The sequence below is a fragment of the Osmia lignaria genome, chromosome 9 (assembly GCF_051020975.1).
Source record: "Osmia lignaria lignaria isolate PbOS001 chromosome 9, iyOsmLign1, whole genome shotgun sequence".
Taxonomy (NCBI): domain Eukaryota; kingdom Metazoa; phylum Arthropoda; class Insecta; order Hymenoptera; family Megachilidae; genus Osmia; species Osmia lignaria.
In genome coordinates, this window is record NC_135040.1 from 14,638,223 (window position 1) to 14,656,901 (window position 18,679).

General features: G+C 43.3%; 2 protein-coding genes across 2 annotated transcripts in view; both read right to left on the bottom strand.

Moving 5' to 3' along the window:
* Positions 1–1,276: 1,276 nt before the first annotated feature.
* Positions 1,277–16,556, bottom strand: ftz-f1 (ftz transcription factor 1). Its single transcript, XM_034316541.2, has 5 exons — positions 15,221–16,556; positions 4,761–5,449; positions 3,726–3,984; positions 3,527–3,627; positions 1,277–3,446 (listed from the first exon to the last, which is right to left on the bottom strand). Exons 1-5 carry the CDS (start codon positions 16,554–16,556, stop codon positions 3,300–3,302), a joined length of 2,532 nt encoding a protein of 843 aa, XP_034172432.2. The 3' UTR covers positions 1,277–3,299.
* Positions 16,557–17,340: 784 nt separating this feature from the next.
* Positions 17,341–18,679, bottom strand: part of LOC117600789 (uncharacterized) — a 35,918-nt gene continuing 34,579 nt past the window's right edge. The window contains exon 3 of the mRNA XM_076689987.1: positions 17,341–17,475. Within this exon, the coding sequence (XP_076546102.1) occupies positions 17,444–17,475 (32 nt within the window). The 3' untranslated portion in view covers positions 17,341–17,443. The remainder of the gene's footprint in view (positions 17,476–18,679) is intronic.

An 18,679-nucleotide genomic window follows, 5' to 3' on the forward strand; every position in this document is an offset into this window, starting at 1 on the left:
AGAATTTTATAAGATTATAAGTAAATACGTTTAATAAAATACACATACTATATAACATATAAACAGTGTGAATAAAGAATATGAAGCTAAATGCAGTAGTTAGCCGATGTCTTTATTAACCACTGTGCATTTTCTTATGTTGTTACCTTATTTGTACAAAGCAAATAAATGTTTTAAATATAGATGTTATTTTGTATATGAATGACACCATTGTTACAAATTATATTAAACTTTGTTGTGTTGTACATAAACGCATTTAAATAATATCTTGTATGTATAAAGAAAACAATTATAGAATGTTTTGAAATACTACTTGTAAATTTCTGAAAATTGTCTGCTTAATAATTTAAATAGTACCATCCTTTACCCTCCTTTTGATATCTATCATACGTCCTTTGGGCATTGCACATCATTTTATTACAATAATACCAAAGATAGGAGTGCAATTAGGGAAATATTATTGTTTAATAGGAGTTCAATCAGTATAATATATAAAAAATAGCGCTGTCAATCCTAAGAAGGAACAGTTATTAGTTAATAATAAAGATATATTTACAATCAATCATTTGTTTTTTTTTTCTACATAATTTACAATTGCCAACTCCTAATGGCAGTGTTAACAACGCATATTTTTTTTCTCTTTTGTATAATGGTTAATTCCAATTATTTATTGGATCAAAAAATCACATCGATATTAAATTAGATTGTTTGCCAATTATAACTGGTAACTGTACATATTTAACATAATGCTTATAACACCACTAGTCTCGTATTTCCTAGTTACAATTATTAATTAAACATGTTATAACAGAATCGAGCGGACGATTAAATAGGATGGATACATACAAATATCATTGATTCAGGGATCGTATTTAGAAGAGACAATTTTCGTTTCTGAAGTATTTGTGTTTGTAATTTTTAGTTGTTGATTGTTCCAAAATTATCAGACCGACACGTTCTACGAAATGTCATGATGATGAATGGTATTATAATAATAAATAAAAACAATATGATTTCAATTTGATTTTACCCAAACAGCAATACAGGATTAAGTAGAGTTTGAAAAATTTCGTTAGTAGCTATAAAGTTCGATTTAGATGTATTTTTGTACATGCCATGTACAAGTATAGACTAATTTGGAATAAACATAACGATAACTAACATAGTTAACATGGAAATACAGTGGGTACAATAATTGAATGGAACTTTTTATATTTTGTTTGTTACGCATATTACAGAAGTCGTAGACGTTAAGTCTACGTAGGTAACATTCATACATTCCATTTAATTTGCTATCTGGGTGTCTATTCTGAGGTATGTGGTTTATTAAAAATGTAAAAATGTAAGACTTAATACAGTTATGAAGAGGTAGACATTTATATGCGAGTTAAATATAAGTAATGCATTTTTTTTGTTTTCTTTAATATTTTTAAAGAGCCAAAAATAATGTAAACTTTCTATTTCAAATATCGATCAATCAAGAAAAGAACCAGACGATTTGAAAATTTGGGAACACGTTAATACAGTTTTGTTTTTTTTTTCTTCAATTATTATTATCATTATCTTTAATAATCTGTGTCGAAGATTTGCAAAAAATTTGACCATGGACACAAATCTTTACTCACACGATAAGTACATGCATGCTTTCGAAAATATATATATATGTGTATATATTTTTCATGGTAGTATTACTCGCAGCTACTCCTCCTGATTTGATTCAACACTCGATTCTTAATCTAATGTGGCATCGAGTTCTCTTTTTACATACATCAACAAATTGTTTACATCTATATTTAACATCTTATATCGAAGTCGGTGGAAAAGTGAAAGTAGTAAAATAGCATTTTATTTTTCCAGGTACTTCTTTGATAGAGGATATATAAACAGTAGGAGTTGCAAAGGGTGGTACTACCAGCCTACCAGTACGAGCAAAGATTTCTGTTCCTGTTGCCACGCTTGAGCCTCGAATGTAGCACGTGTAATTTACCGATGGCATAGATACCACAGGCGTCGAAAAGACAACCTTCACAGCACTGAAAAGTTTCTGACTATTGACTAAACAATAATAATCTATTAGTGAAAAATTACTACGTTCGATCGCTATCTTAACATTCAGTAAATATTTATCTATTTAACAACTGCGATAAGACAATATTGATCTTATTATACTTAGTATTAATCGCTAGATAATGTAGGACCACATAAACCTTGCTCCAATGATTCTTTTTTTATTTCTTAAACAGAATCTTTATTATGATACAATATACAATTATAAGATATCGCAAATTTTTTCTGGTTATTCTTTTCCGCCACCTATTTGAAAAATAATAAAAGAAGAAAAATACATGAATAAAACTCTAAAATTAGTGAAGACATTAAGTAGCTAATGATTTTCTTTTCTCAGTAAGCAACAGAAATATATTTATTTTTATTAAACTATACACAAAATATTATAATTACATATTTAACATGATTCATACTTTACAACGTAATTGGAATGTGTTAACTAGTATTTACAATATAATAGCCCTGCTGTGTGCAAGTGTGACAAAATGCAGATTAGTTATTTTCTTTCTTTCATAGGAAGTTCTAAGGATGCCCAGGTGGCCGTGCGACATATATCTATATATGTATATATAAGTATATCACATGAAATTTTTTTTTTTTAAAACTGTCGTTCAAGTATGCCCATTGAATCCCTTGCAGAAGCATGATTGACCGCAGAGTCGGCAATTTCTTTCTTTCTTTCTTTCTTTCGTTCTTTCTTTCTTGTTACTATTAGGATATCTTTTTTGTTCAAATGAGAGCAAGGCTTCAGTGGTATATGCTTAAAAATAATCGCTTCTAGTATTAGAAAAATAGCTTTACTTATTTAGATAAAAGTTGCCTGCCCTTTGACCAATATTTTGTTAACCACCCTTTGTACTGTTTTCAAGGCATCTTGCTTACTGTTTTCCCTGCGCTTGTACCCATCAACAGGGGTAATAATTCTCCATGGATACATCTCTAAAACTTCAACATCAAATATAGAAAATATATGTCATTATGTTTATATATTTAGATACACTTTATAATACATATATATTATGTATATATGTAAAGTATGTACGTCTATACTTGATTTGTTTTGCGTTAGGTATTTATTGAACCAGGGCCCCTTAAACTTGGTCCAACACCTAAGCAGCATTAGCTCTTAATAGGTACTTGAGGTCCACTCTGACAATAAGGGGCATTATCTTGTTTTCTGAGATACAATAATAGACTAACTCATGGCAAAAATGCCAAACGAATCTATCGTTTCATTTTCTCTTAGCATGAAGCATTTCCATTAGAAGTGTTTGAGTTGGTGCTCCACCGCTACAATGCTTCTGATAAAGATGATCTTCTCCCCTGCTTGCTACCACATGGATTTCTGGTAATACTGCTAGCAGCTTATTAAACTTATCCTGTTCATAGAAAATTCAATATAAACGAAAATTTTTAATCAAACACAACTAATATAAATTCGTACATAAAATAAACGTACCGGTATAGAAGGATAACATGTCAATGTGTAATCCAAAAGAGCTTGTTGAACTTGTTCGTGACCTTCTTGCACATGTTTCTTGTTAACTAATCCACGAACTTCTACATAGTCAAACAAAAATGGTCATATCAAAATCTGTCGGATTTTTTTTTTTTTCTTTTCCATATAGTGCGATTTTGATATATGCATAAACTCGTACCATGATTGAGCAGCATCAAGAATTTCATGCATATGTAATCCGAAGGATCGAATTTCAGTTCCTGAAGTTTCGACGATAAATCATTGAAAAGATCTGCCAAGGAAGGAACTCCAAGTAGGCCGAGGCAAAGGAGATCAAACTTTTGGCCATTATGAAGCGTAGTCTCATCAGGTAGACTATTGTGTAACCTTTGATGAAGATGATCAAGCACCAACATATCCGACCAGGAGTGCTGTAGTAACTTCATTTGGTCGTCAACCTGTTTAAAAATAATTATATTACTATGTAACAATTTTTGTCCCATTGCCTCGTGAAACACCGCTATTCAGTGTAAAATCCAAACGAAAATTGTATTCGTTGAAAAAAACAAAAACTACTGTATTAATTTTTACAAAGAATAATCTAAACAGTGGTAAAAACTTTGTATCTCTGCTCCATATTGTTCGGAAAATAGAAAAGTCATGACTCGATGTATCAATGAAATCGTGACGGAGTTTTTTATAAGTCTACATAAAATAAAAAGAAGAAAAAAGAAAGAGTAAAAACAATATAATCGGTTAATGTAGACGGTTTATAATTAACATGGGCCTGCTTTAGGGCAACCGCCATAACCCAGAAACGTATCTTGTTATGACCTAGATATGAGGCGATGCTTGAAATCATTCAGTGATTGTGCAATGCTGTTGGTTACCTCACATCCCCGCTCATACTACCAACAGGCCAGCGACGAGTTATTTATCGGTAAGAACTAACTTCTCTTGAAAAGATTCCCAACGATGGTTAAAAATTCTTCGTTTAAATATAAACCATTGTAACACGTTTATCTACGTTATATATCGTTGATTCGATGAAAATAAATAAAAAGAAAAATTCAATAACGCATAGACGACGGTAAAAATTTGGAGTCTTTGAATCTTTGCTAATTCAAAGTTATTTTCTAATTATTTTAGTCGTCCGGGCTACGACAGACCCGTCTGGCTACCGTTCTTCATAAAGGCTCCCCATAACAACAAGGAACAATTTATTTGCACTAACCTTGAGATCTTTGAAGAATACAGAATTCCTAGCCCAGTCCACCTGCGAGAAGAGATTTTGATCGAGCACTTTGCACATTAATTCGAACAAGTCCACTTCACACTGATTGTACGTTTGGCTTTGCAACAATCCATAAAGCGATGTCTGCCACTCGCGGTCGTCGACCGTTTGCACGAAGTCTCTTATCATCGGACTAGTTTTCAAGGTGGCGGTCGAGGGTGCGGAACCAGTCGGCCCGTGAGGTTGCGTCGACTGTTCGCCGAAGTTGAAGGCCTTAGGACTAGGGGTTGTGGAATTGGCAGTCCACAGTTTGCTATCCAGGCCAGGGTTGAGGTTGTGTAGGTGATTACCGCCAGAAATATTTGGCTGTGAGGACGGTGCGATCAGTTGATGCTGACCAGCTCCGCTGCCAGCTTGGGTCGTGACCAGACCAGCGGCCACGGCTGCGGGGGATGGACTCGAATCTGGGGAAGACGTTAGACTCGAGACCTGAGGTATTTGGATCTCCTGTTTAATATGCAGGAAAGGCGTTACGGCGGAGGGATAGTTCGATGGGTCACCGAGGCTGCCGCGTATCGTTTGCAGTGCCAGCTGCCGTTGTCTCATCATTTGCAGCTTCCGCGCTCGGTCTCTTTTGTACATGGGTCCAAATTTGTTCCTACCGCCTCTCATCCGGTCCGCTCGCACGGCTACAAAAGAAAAAAAAGCAATTGTAAGAACGGCTCCGAACAGCACGTTCCATCATCTCGTCATTGTACCCGCGACGCGACGCTGTCTGAATTTATTGTTATTTTCCAAACTTTTCGTGAATACCAAATAACGCGAAACACAGGTTCCTTTACTTTCTAATTGTTCTTTTCTCTTCGCCCCTCGTTTAGCGACTAAAATTTCGGATAATTGCAGGCCGACTGGACAAAAGAGCAACTATTCCTGTTCCTCCCCTCGATCGACCGAACAAGTGTCTACTCGTATCTTGTAAACGGCTATATCTACGCGCGAAACATGGATCTCCACCTACGAAAGCTGCAGGTGTTATTTGGCACGTTGAACGCGTCACTGTTGAAAGCGAACCGTTGCTACTTGCCAACGCCGATTATTTATTGCTCGCGATTAGCCTGCAAGGGACAACCTGTTAACATACTCTGTTTGTTCACCGGTTCGTTAATATTAATATTCCTTAAACGAGCCTGCTTTATATCATTCGATCCGGAGGATGCTAAAACTCTAATGGAAAATGTTAAAAAAACCTATCGAAGAAGGGAATCTTTCGATATTACAGCAACACCAGCATCGTGTGTTGCTACATCGCAGGAGTTAAGCTACATCACATTGTAAACAAGAGAGCTGGCCAGATGTGTGGTCTGGGGGTCGGAAGTGGCCTAGCAGAGGAACTCGATATGGATCCCCCTAGTCGGCCAGGGATTAATACTGTGCCCTCGCAAGACGCGCATTAAAGAACCAGTCTCTTTTCTCTACCAACGCTATAGAAAAACTGATTGCCCCTCGTCGTCTCGAGACGCTTAAATTATTCTGCTTTGTCAACATTTTAAACGGCATCCGCCGTCGACTTTCGAACGTTTATCGGAAAGAAACAAGGGAAAGAATTACTGAAAGTCTCGCGCCATAAAAGGTGCTGCTAGTTCATCGATGTGCATCGCGATGTGCAGAAAGTTCGCGGGTATGGCAACGCTCCCGGAGCAGCAGGTCGTGTGCCCGATGGCGAGCGTTCCCCGTATCTCGGGCATTTTTAACACACGATTTCCCGATAATACAATATAATGTCTATATCTAATACTTCGAATAATGTGTGCCTGTATTGACATTGAAATCGCTCAGTTACGGGCTAACCCCATCTCTTACGAAGGAAGGGTGCAATCGGGGGAGGATTTTTGAATGATTTACAATTTGTAGGGTGGACACGCGGTTAAATTGGCAGCGTTGCCTATTTTCGTACAAAGTGTTTGCTCTATCCGTCGTCGGCAGAAACACACGAAGCAAGCAAGCAAGCAAGCAAGCGCGGTGCGCGCTCGTTGAAAGTGAAAGGAGGTTGAATCGCTTGCCCGTCCACTTCTGCCTGAGCCGTCCCCCAGAGGGAGGAGGGCCGCCCCCCTCTGCCTCCGACACCTCCGTCGATTCCTCCATCGCCCCGCCGCCACCTAACCCTACTTATTCCCTTCCCTAGCCACCCTACTTCCCTCAACACCTCGCCCCGCCGATCCACATTGCCGCCTCCGCCACCCTGTCTGTGTACCCGCTTACGCCTCCTCCCTCCTCTCTCCTCTCTTTTACTCTCCCGCGATATTCCCTTTGCCTCCTCCTCCTCCTCCTCCTCCTCCTCCTCCTCCTCCTCCAACGCCACCATCTTTTTCGCTCTGTTTCTTTCTCCTCTTCCCTTCCTCGATTCTCCGTGCCCTTTTTCCAATCCCTCCCTCGACGCAACGTGGTTACGCACTGTCCTAACATCTGCGACCAAGAGGTGTATCTACCTCGATTATTTCCGGGTCGCACAGCTCTTCTCCCTTTTCGCGACGTCAGCTACACCTTCTTCCAAAGAGGAGTTCGCGTTATCTCCATCGAGATGAATCGTTTATCTCTCGTTTCGAAGCTCCAACTTCCTCTACAGTCACGCGACGGATCGGCCGGTAAACTTGACATTCGACGGTTGCATTCGTTTCTCCAACTTTTCTCCTATTAATTCCTGACGAACGGTATGCAAAGCGAACGTCATCCATCATCCGAAGGATTAAGCGCGCGAGCGTGTATCAGACGCGGTGAACGCGCGCCACGCTCCTCTTTTTCCACGACACTATCTTTTTCTCTCTATCTAATAATCTACTTACACGCAAGCAACTAGCTGAGAGAATTCAGACAATAGTCGACGAGAGCAAGCCAATAACGAAAGTTGCTAAACTTGACTTTCAGGTTGTTGCTTTCGGCCACTTGTTCTCGATGGCTCGTTTAAAAGCTACGCAACCAACCAGCCACCGCGTTGTACCGGTCACTTATTTAACACGTGTAACGACTATTTTATATCACTTTCCTCTATTTTCTTTCTTTCCTTGAGAGCAATGCCTCGAGGAAGACTATGATTGACCTACATCGTAGCTAAACTTGATTCTATCAAACCACCTTGACGATATTTCTTCTGTTAATTCGAAGCCAGGTGCACCGGAGCGCGGAGGAAATTGCGACGTCTCTACTACAAAGCGGAAATCAACCCTCTCGAGTGACGAATTCGCAAGAAAATTAAACTTTACTCCTTCGACCGAGCGACGCGGCGGAGAACGCACACGGGCGGCCTATAGGTCGCGTTGTTTCGTAAAAATCTTTGTGCAATGCAATTTCATTAAAATAAAACTGCTTGACACGCAAAACTACTTTCACCTGCTGGCATCGCTATTATTTTCTGACGTGTACAAAAATGCAAGAGATTGTAAAACTCGATGAAACTCTTTCCACCCCAGTACCGCAATATTCCGTAATTCGTAGGACGCGTATGCGGAGCACGTGTGTTCGCGCGATTTTCACGTTTTCGCGTTAAACAGTTGAAACTGGCGGCAACGAGGAGGGCACGTCTGCGGGCCGAGTGGGTGGCGGAGTTTCGCGTGGGCACAGGGTATTAGCGTATCGATATACGGCACGATTCGATCGGACGATCGTTTAAGTATATATATGCCAAAGCACGACATTCCGGGCCGCCCAGTGGGTCGGAACCCGTGGAAACGCGTGACCAGACCAGAGGAACATTGTGTCTCGGCGGTGTAAATACCGGAAGCTCGTCGACACAGGACGCACGAAATTGCATCGTTGCGCGATGGATTTCTCGATTCCATTATACGAACGATACGGAATCATCGATACATTTCACCAGGGAGGCACAATGGAAGCTTTTGTGATGTAAAAGGACAATGGATGATTCTATCCGCGTTACATATTATTGCGTCTTTTCGTCTCCTCCCTCGAAGGGAGACCGCTGCTAGAAGATCGAGATTATCGAGACAAAAAGTATACCGAATTTATTCGAACCCCGTGAAAATTTCTCCGAAGAATCATTGATCACGATCGTGACACCTATATATCTATTGTCCCGTTCGATTTGCGAGAGAGAAGCATCGAGCCTGGTTGCGCTGGGATTTGGCAAGACCAGCGACGCGGTGTTACCAAAGCGGCATATAAATGTGTTAAATACAACACGGGACGTTTTTCCATCGATCGTCAATGGTTAGAGAAACCGTGCACACTCGGTGGCTTCGTTTATTATGCAACACCGAAGCGCACACCTACCGGAAAAGTTGCATTTTTCTGGAATTAATGACCGACGAGGGGTGATCTCTTATTTTTCAAGTGGAAAAATTCTCAGAGGAAACGAAGGTAGCAAAAGACCGGAAGAGTTTAAATTAACATGCGGTTTCTTTCGAGCATCGGCTCGTCAAGGTATTAAATTATGTTACAAAGTTACCATTAACATACATCCATAATGGGAACCGTGAAAAAGTTAAACTTGAACGCACGCGTTCGGTCATAGACGCGCAGGTGCGACAACTGGGAGCAGCCGCTCGAAGAAAAGGGGATTCGCGTAATTTTATACAAAGTTATGCAAACGAAGGTATTGAATCGACTGTTATCGTAAATAAAGTAATGTATATTTGCTGTCCGTGAACGCAGCAACGGAGATAAAAAATTATACCTCTTTCCGCTTGCTAATAGTAGCATTAGTCGATAACGCGTATCTATGATAAAAAATTTTAAATATGTTCAACGATTCGACCTTTCTTTTCCGCGAAATAATTACGAGCAACGAAAGCAGCAGGGGTAAGACAAATGCGCTTCGAATTTTTCGTATATTTTGAAGTGCAAACGCGTGCACGGGAGAGATCCACGTGCAATGAAACGCGTGCAAACCATTGAAAGAATGCAACCCACGTCCGGTTCGCAAGGTCCACGACGACGGCGACGATAAGTACGCAAGAGCACCGAACCCGAGAGCGCGTATGTCGAAAAGAAAGGGAAACCCACTTGGCAAATCTGGTCCACGGGTCCACTGACGTCAGGCGCTCCCCATAGAAATTAATGTGCAGCCACGTGACTACCGTCGCCCATGCTTGGACCAATCGCCTGAGAGAAGTTCCCCCCGTGACGCAGCCGACGCGACGCGACGCGACGCGCCCGACCGTTAGTGAAGTCATCCGCGCATTGCGAAAGAACGCAAAAAAATAAAGGACAAAATCGTCGACCAGAAACCCCTTGCTGAATTTCTAGTCGAACAAAGAACATGATCTTCCGACTGGTTGAAAAGAAGGAAAAAACCAATAGCCACGCGCGAACTAAACGCCATGATATACCTATGCACGTGTAGGTTAGGTGTCCTGTTTTACCAAGCGATGATACCTACTACATACACGCTGCTCCAATTGAACTTCGACAAAAGTAGTTCACGCAACGATAATTACATTAATACTCGATAACCGTTTCGCGGATCTGAGATTAGTCGCTGGTATTTCAATCCTTAATAAAGTAGGTTATTTTTGCTCCAATAATCGCGCGCTTTACCGACTGTTAGGCTATAAGCTTTGCGAAGAATTTCAATATTACGCGTATCGAGGTACCTGTGTGACGTAGATGGTACACGCGACGATACGATTGTACGTCGACCTACTTGTATGTGTGCGTACGAAGGATATGAATTCGGGCGGGTAAGAATGAAAGTGAGAAAGAAAGAGAGAGAGAGAGAATAATTTAAGAAAGAAATAAAAGCTTCGACGAAAAGAAGACGGTGAGGCTCCACTCAACGAGGGATTACACAATCCCCGCCTCAACCTAACCTTTCTCCCCCACCTATCGAGCTGATTCGCGCGCGCGCGCGCCTGAACACCGAAGGTAGGAGTCGAGCAAGCAGGCAAGGCAGGTAAGCAAACAGGCAAGGCAGACAGGCAGGCAGGCAGTCGGCCAGGTATAGCACCTTCTTGCAACATAATACAATAATTATGAAATTCGTGAGTTTCTAAACACAGAGGCGCATGCCACGATTTCCGCCGTCCCGCCTGATTTTCTAGGTCCCCTCCCCTTCCATAATGTAATCTCATGGCGGATCCTAAAACCAAGACCTACCGGCCCCGTTCGAAATGTGCTGACCGATTTTAACTACTCCGCGGACCGGTGACCGCTCTCACTTTTACGACAGGAACCAACTATGTCCCGGGGAATCGACAGGGCTAATCGAACGTGTTCAGAGAATTTCCTTTGACCGTTAAACGTATACTCGTTTACGGGTCCACGTGGCTGGCAGATGCGAAAGATGGTCTTTTCGCAAGTCGTAAACGGTACGAACTGTCGTTATTAGTTTTAATGCTGTGCCTTCGGTGTATTATTCTAAATGAAAATACTGTACATTTCGCTTTTAGGACCACCCGAATGCTCCCATCAATTTCTCTTTGACCCAGGTACACCTTGTACCTCTAATGTACCTCTAATGGACCAATCCTCAAAAGAAAGTATCCGCTTTGCCCTCGAATTTATTCGTGAAAAAGATGATAATTCGAAGAAGAGGTGGGAGGATTATTCCCGCCGAAAGTTATGAAATCTTCGAATAATTCATTCAGAGGACCCTGATAAATAAATCTGACCGTGTAGTTGGAACATCGATACCGTGGATGTACCATCGAATCAGCATTTTTTTTTTATTAAGTAATATCAATGAAGTAATCTTTTAAGTAGCACAAGTGGCGAATCTTTTCGTGCCTAACAAGTGTCCGAAGAAACTTTCGGACGTCGAAAGTGGCAAACGAATTTTTCGACTCTAATTTCACTGGCTGTGTGTGGTCGGTCGGTGAAAATACATTTCGGTCATCTAATAGAAATTGTCAAGCCCCGTCGAAAGGCTTTCACTCGGCCGGCATTATGTGAACACACGAAACGTCCTACCTCAAAATTTCTCGATCTAACTTGCGCAATTTTCACCGGTTCGCGACGAGACGTGTCGTTTCGAACACGCGTTTGCCTGCCTCCACGTGACAAATCTGCCCCTTTGTCCAAAAAAGAAACGAACTCGTTGGGATCGGTTGAAATGACTCTTTTTTTTCCCCTCTATCTCTCTCGGCTAATGACGAAAAGGAAAGGCGCCTGAGAAGCTATGTAGTTTCTAAGACCCACATTCAGAGAGCAAAACTTTTTATATCGGCCACCAACCAGATGCCTAAAACCTAGGAACCATAAATGACCCTGTAACGCGTCCCTCCGAATGAACGCAATTACTTTGATTACCGTCTCGAAGGAATATCGTTTCCTCGCAAAATTATCCACTGTCGAAGTCCACGTGTTAAGTAGATAAAGACTGTTCGAAGGTTTGAATTCGGCACACGTGGATCTTATACTCTTCTTCAAATGAGAAAGTGAAACCTAAGGATATCAAACAATCGTTTGTTCGGCGTTATTTGAGCGGAAATGAAATCTGTTTACCCGTAGATTAAGAAATTTACGAAGAAACTCCTCCAACTCTACACGATCGTCGTTGTGTTTATTTTTAAAAATAATTAAGCATTAGACACAAGGAAAAATACGATTATTCTTTCGGAAGCAATTAAGAAAAAGAAATATAATGTCGTATAACCGTTGCATAAGTTATTTCAAGTTTCTCGTGCCAATGTTATTCTCTGAATGATTACCTGATTACATAATTTTATAACTGTACATCCAGAAATGAATGTGTAACATGTGTATTCGTCCATATAGATTTAGCTTTTCAAAGTCTAAAATATCGTTTACGTTTCACGGTACAAGAAAACGGAGAATAGAAATAGATTTGCTAAATTATCTAGGAATTTCGTTTAAAATTAAACAATCAAGTATGTGGTTTTTTTTTTTTTTTGGTGAAATCGAACGAGACGCCGAAGTGAAATAGTTTGTCGTCAAGGCAAGAAAAAAAGAGAAGAATGGATATGAGGACAGTGAACGAGCAGTCAAAATATTCGCAGCTGCGAAATTGAACGCCCAGTGTCAATATTTGATCATGTCCGTACACATATGACGGTCTGGGTTCGAAAGTGAAATTAAAAATCCAACGAACGCGTACACGGTGTTTCGTTTCTGTCGAACCAAGTTTAACGAGTGTGCACAGTTTGTTGAGCTGGCTTTTTTTCGAACACGAAAAGAAGCTTCATCGATTTACCGAGGGGAAGGATAATCGAGTGATAGTAAGAGTCACGAAAAGGAGCTTTACAATCTTGAAAAATATTTGAAGAATTGAACCTCTAATATGTCTGACTACACAAGTCCGTTTCCACTGTCGCGGCTGTTTTAACGTTTAATTTTCTATTCACCCTCTGTACCGTGCAATGTTACAAAATTATACAAAACACCAGAAATAAACTGTCCAAATGACAATGATAAGGCCTCGTTTGTCAGACTTGTACACAATCTTTTGCGTTAATAAATGTGCACGCCTTGGGGGATGAATTCATGGTTTCCAGGAGAGGATGGTTTTCAATCGGTTATAAAGCAGGTACGAGGTAACGTTCATTACGTTGAATGAGCCTCGTTCTCGTATTCACGGACCACTGCAAATAGCAGGTCCGTTGTAGAACTGTGACAGGTGTTATCGCACGATAGACCGGCAAACGTATTTAACCCTTTGACTGTTAAAGGCGTATATGTACACTTTCACGCAGCTGTTAGTATGTACAGTCACGTGCAACGTGGATTCTCTAAAAATTACAAATAAATAGAAGATGACTCCTCCTTCTACTCTTATCCCTAGATAAAATAAATCTACATTGCGCTAGAGTGTACAGTAGCGAGCATGGAGGGCTTTAGGGAATAGGGAAATCAATTCGCGTTATCATAGTGAAAAGTGATCGTCTTGGTATCTGTAGTACGTTAAATGAATTCACAAAAATGTATTAAAAATGAAGATGGACGATGGGAGAAGAAATTGCACGAGCCGTTATGGGAAATCGATGCAAACTTCGTACGCGGAGGAGCGTTTTTTTACATTTCTGAATAGCGTGCAAGTAAGAAACTGCTTCCTTTCGTAAACGCTCGCAAGCACTCTGGAAACTTTCCGCGTTAAGCAATCCCCGTTGCCGCTGTAGGAACGCCGTGGAAAACGGCGTGCAAAGGCGGCAATTGCGACAGAGCCTGTTTCGAGATTCGCTTAATCGCTGGGCCTTGAGGGCCTAGACCCAGTTACTCGAATTGCATTAGACGCTTCATTCGAATCGTCCTCCTATTAATGCGCGTAAACTGTTCAAACATTCGAACCTTACGCGGACGAAGCGCGCCTAAGCTTGAGAAAAAAAATTCAATCTGCCAACTGCATTTTAAAACATTGACGGTGGCTTAAATCAGTTTCTTTATTGCGTATGTACCTGAGAACTCTATTTACCTAATCGGTTATTCAACGTGAACGCATGATCGCAAGACGATCGTAGTATCCTCTTAAAATGAATGACTGTATGCGATCATGTAAATATAACAAAAAAAAAACCAGAGGATAAAATATTTTTGTTTTTTATTGATTGAACGATATAGAAGTGTCAGATCGATGAAAGAATTTGCAAAAAAAGACAGTGTCGGCTGATCGGTTCACGATGCGTAATAAGGTTAAGTTCGTAGGAACGGGATGCGAAAATGCTCGAACGCGAACGGATTTGGCCGATGTTTGCCGAAAGGAACCGTGCGTTACCGATCTGCAAATCGCTGTACACGCGTTCGCGCGTAAACGACGTTTGACGTATTGTACACTGTACGTTAAGATATTGAATAAGAGATAACATAAAACTTGATAATGATGCGGTAATATTAACACGACAATGATATTGTAAAAAACGATTCTGGACACTCGTAACGCACAGTGAAAGTGCTAGTAACGCGATAGAATTTAACTTTAACGGGAACAATAATCCATTCTCGCAGTGGCAATTATTTGCATACCGGTGAAATTTCGTCACAGATATTACGAGTCTGTTACAAGTGGTAAAATGCAAAAAGGATGGTCGACATACGTTTTAATAAATTTCCATTGTTTCTTCGTTTCAATCGACGCGAGATCTTTGACGTATGCACGCGCAGAGAAACGCGTGTCCCATGATATTATGTTGCATAATTGAACATCGAAATCTACTCGGGTGCATATACGCGTGCGCTTTCGATCTTTTACCTTCTGCATAAAAATCGCGACGATACCCGCATGCATCGCTTTCACATCCAAAAAAATCAGCACCCATATGTTTGCCGAAATAAAATTTGCTTGCGCAATAGTACGAAATTCCTTGCATTATTTGCCTTCGACGTCGTTACACACCTGATCTACCTCCAGAGAAGAGATTTCCGAAGCTTTCGAAACAAAATGGCGTCACTTTTGTTCGATCTATACCGATGTAAAAATTTGCACGTTTACGCGAAAGCATACGAGACGATAACGAGATGCAACGGGTTATAAGCCGAGTAGATCAACAAAAACTCACCCTCAAGCTTCATGCCGACTTCGAGGCACTTCTGAAAACGGCAGTAGGGACACCGCTTCCGTTGCGTTTTGTCGATGTGACAGGACCTCTCGGCAACGCAGGTGTAGACCTTCTTGTTTTGGACGGTGCGCTTGAAAAATCCCTTACAGGATTCGCAGGTGAGTAGCCCGTAGTGATATCCGGAGACCTTGTCGCCGCAGACAGGGCATAGCTCCTCTATGACGATGTCCTTGGTGTCGGGAAAGTCGGAGGGACATGGTATCGAGCCAGTGACGACACCAACCCCGACCTGGCCCAATCCAGGATGACAGAGGGTACCAGATGGTAACGAATAGGTGGTAGTTGGTATCGCGACATTGCCGCTTACCGTAGCGGATCCGCCGCCACTGCCAGCGCCTCCGGCACCGCTCGCGTTACCGCCACCGCCACCGCCAGCAGCGGCGTTTCCTGCGGTGGGTCCACTGCCGCCAGCGGCACCCGCACCACCGCCACCCGCGCCACCGCCGCCACCGCCACCGCCACCGCCACCGCCACCGCCACCGGTACCAGACGCTCCGCCGGTATAACTGCTGCTGCTACTCTCGAGGGCCGTCGACGTACCGCAACCACCTCCGGCGCCGTTACCATTGTTGCCGCCACTGCCTCCAGTGCCGCTTCCGGCCCCTGTTGGCGAGAACAGACACGTGTACACCTTCTTGTTGCCGCAAGATCCGATCTCGAGTGCCGAAGATGCGCCGCCGCAGCCACCGTTTCCACCGTTGTTACCGCTACCACTGTTTCCGCCGCCGCCACTACTTCCTCCTCCTCCTCCTCCTCCTCCTCCTCCGCCACCACCTCCACCACCACCTCCGCCTCCGCCACCTCCCCCACCGCCCGTCGGCGAAAATAGACACGTGTACACTTTTTTACTACTACACGGCGAGTTGTTGCGTTTGAAAAAGCCCTTGCAAGACTCGCACGTGAGCAGACCGTACTGATAACCGGACATTTTGTCGCCGCACATCGGGCACCGTTCCTCCAGGGCGGTCGAATCGAAGAACGCGGCGTCGAAGCTCGATATACCACCCTGCGAGTGTGCCTGACTATGAACCGACAAATGTTGCTGTTGTTGCTGGGATTGCGATTGGTGGCACATCGTGGTGGGCGGGCTTTGAGCGCAATTGCCGTAAGGCGAGGAACCGTACTGCGGTTGCTGTTGTTGCGCTTGCTGCTGCTGTTGCTGTTGCTGCTGCTGGCCCGCACCGGCCGCACCTTGGGGACTACCCTGAGGGCTTAGATGGAACGGCGACATATTCAGGGATATCAGGCCCGAATGCTGCTCCATCTCCAATAACATATCACCCTTGCGCAAGCAGCACTGCACGGAGGAACGTGCTTCTGGCGTATCGGTTCATATATAAGGTGGCTAACGATTCTCCTTGTTCTAGCCACCTTGTTTAACGATAATATCGCCAATGGCGTTGTATGCGACAAAAGAACAACGGTTACGGATTCCCTTTTAGTTCACTTTACCGTGTACAGCGCACCTTCTTTGCAAGATCCTGGTACTTAAGGTACCACCGGTTGCGCTGGATGTTGACGACAACGACGATACGACAACGATCGGAATATAACGATATAACGATGTAACGATCAAGTTGAAAAAGCATATAAGCATGAAAGAAAACACACTTTGTTCCCTTGGCACGTATAATATCGATCACCAGTCACGTTTTTCTACGGTACACGTTCCTGAAGTTAACCATCATCGCGCACCACTGCAGGAGATAAATCCTCTTCGAATCGTGCTACTACGTCCGAATCATGGTCAAATGGCGATGAATTTTTTTTACTTTTTATTTCAAAGAACGACTGTCACTGATGCACCGACTCTTTTCTTTTTTCCTTGCGTTTTCGTACGGTCGCGTAACAAGAAAATCACCACCGTACCTCGTTACTATCTTTCTTTCGTCGCGGGCACTGATAATCCAGCGTTATAATGTAACACGAAACAACGATAAGCACACACGAGGTTAAACTGGTTAACCCACTGTACGAGGTGGATCGTTTCGATCTGATCACCGGGTAGAAAAAACAATCGGATCGTTGTTTCTTGCGACACGGGAATCGCCGGTAACGTTACAGGGTAATCACACATGCGCGTACGCGAAACCAAGTAAGTATAACCAGTACGGTCTTCACTCGAAAACTATAACTTCGATGCCGCGAAGAGTTAAGTCGAATTCAAACGAATGAAATAAACGCGCGCGCACACACTGTAATCCAAACAAATGTACCGCCAATTATGAACGGTATGTAAAGTCCGACGATGAGACAGTGAGTGAGAGTGAGAGTGTGTGTGAGAGAGAGAGAGAGAGAGAGAGAGAGAGAAAAGAATCTTCCAGTTGTCGGAACGTACAACTTGACAGCTCGGCTATCTGCGTACGACTAGTTGTCTTCTCGCCTCGTTGCTTTCCCGAAGGGCCCGCCCCCTCCCCTCTGCCGCCCTACCGAAGACACATGGAGGTAGGTAGAGTTGGGAGACCGTCTCGTGAGACACGGTACACGTCACGAATATATATCACACAACAGTAAAAAAAAAAAAGAAACGAGTGATCGCCGGTGGTGAACGCGAAACACGGCCCGGGATGATGTCTTCTTTCGATCCACGCCCCGCTTTTCTCGTACTTCTATTTTGTTAGGAATAAAAACACACGTTGTCGCGGACACCACGCGCCGTGACGGCGGCACTCAGCTTTTGCTCACAGATCGAAACGAACACGACACGACACGACACGGCACGACGCGATTTCGACCGGTAGAAAGATACGCGCTTCACCGTGACACCGTCGGGAATAAAATAAAATTGGCAGAACTGGGAGAATGGCGAGAGGCGCGCACCGTCAGGCTCCTTTGGCGTTTCGGTGGGTATAGAGGAGAGGAGAGAACGAGCGCGCGTGTCCCTTTACCGACGGGCACGGGTCGAGTGTGAGAGCGCGAGAGCGAGAGAGAGATGTACGTCGTATAACCAACACAGCGCACGGCATAAGTGAAAGTGATTCAGCAGCGCATGCCACCGCGCGCGGCCAGGTGCCCGACGAAGTAGTGGAGGTGCCTCCCGAGTGCCCTGACTGGTGGGGGGGGTTAACACGCGGTTCGGGAGGAGAGGGAGTTGCGAGAGAGAGAAGCGGAGTGACAGAGGGACAGGGGGACGGTCGGGAGGTATTGCCGTGGTCGAAGGGATCGAGGGAGGAGGGGAGAAGGAGGTTGCACAGCCGTTGGCGGGGATGACCTACTTACGGAACCAGGTCTATGTCGGCCGGGGAAGTATTGTCCTCGTACGCTCCCGCGCCGGTCTGCCGCCGCCGCCGCCGCCGCCGCCGTCGTTTCGTCGACCGTATTTGTCGCCGGCGAATACCCCAACGCACGTGTACACGAACAACCCGCACGAGATTCGCTACCGTCTACGATTTGTCGCGA

What these genes read in the sequence shown, in the direction of transcription:
- ftz-f1 (XM_034316541.2), bottom strand. Translation starts at nt 16,556, where the DNA reads ATGTTATTGGAGATGGAGCAGCATTCGGGCCTGATATCCCTGAATATG. An exon ending in AGTCGGCATGAAGCTTGAGG is followed by an intron (nt 5,450 to 15,220) that starts GTGAGTTTTTGT and finishes TTTCTTTTGTAG; the next exon opens with CCGTGCGAGCGGACCGGATG. An exon ending in CATGTTATCCTTCTATACCG is followed by an intron (nt 3,447 to 3,526) that starts GTACGTTTATTT and finishes TTCTATGAACAG; the next exon opens with GATAAGTTTAATAAGCTGCT.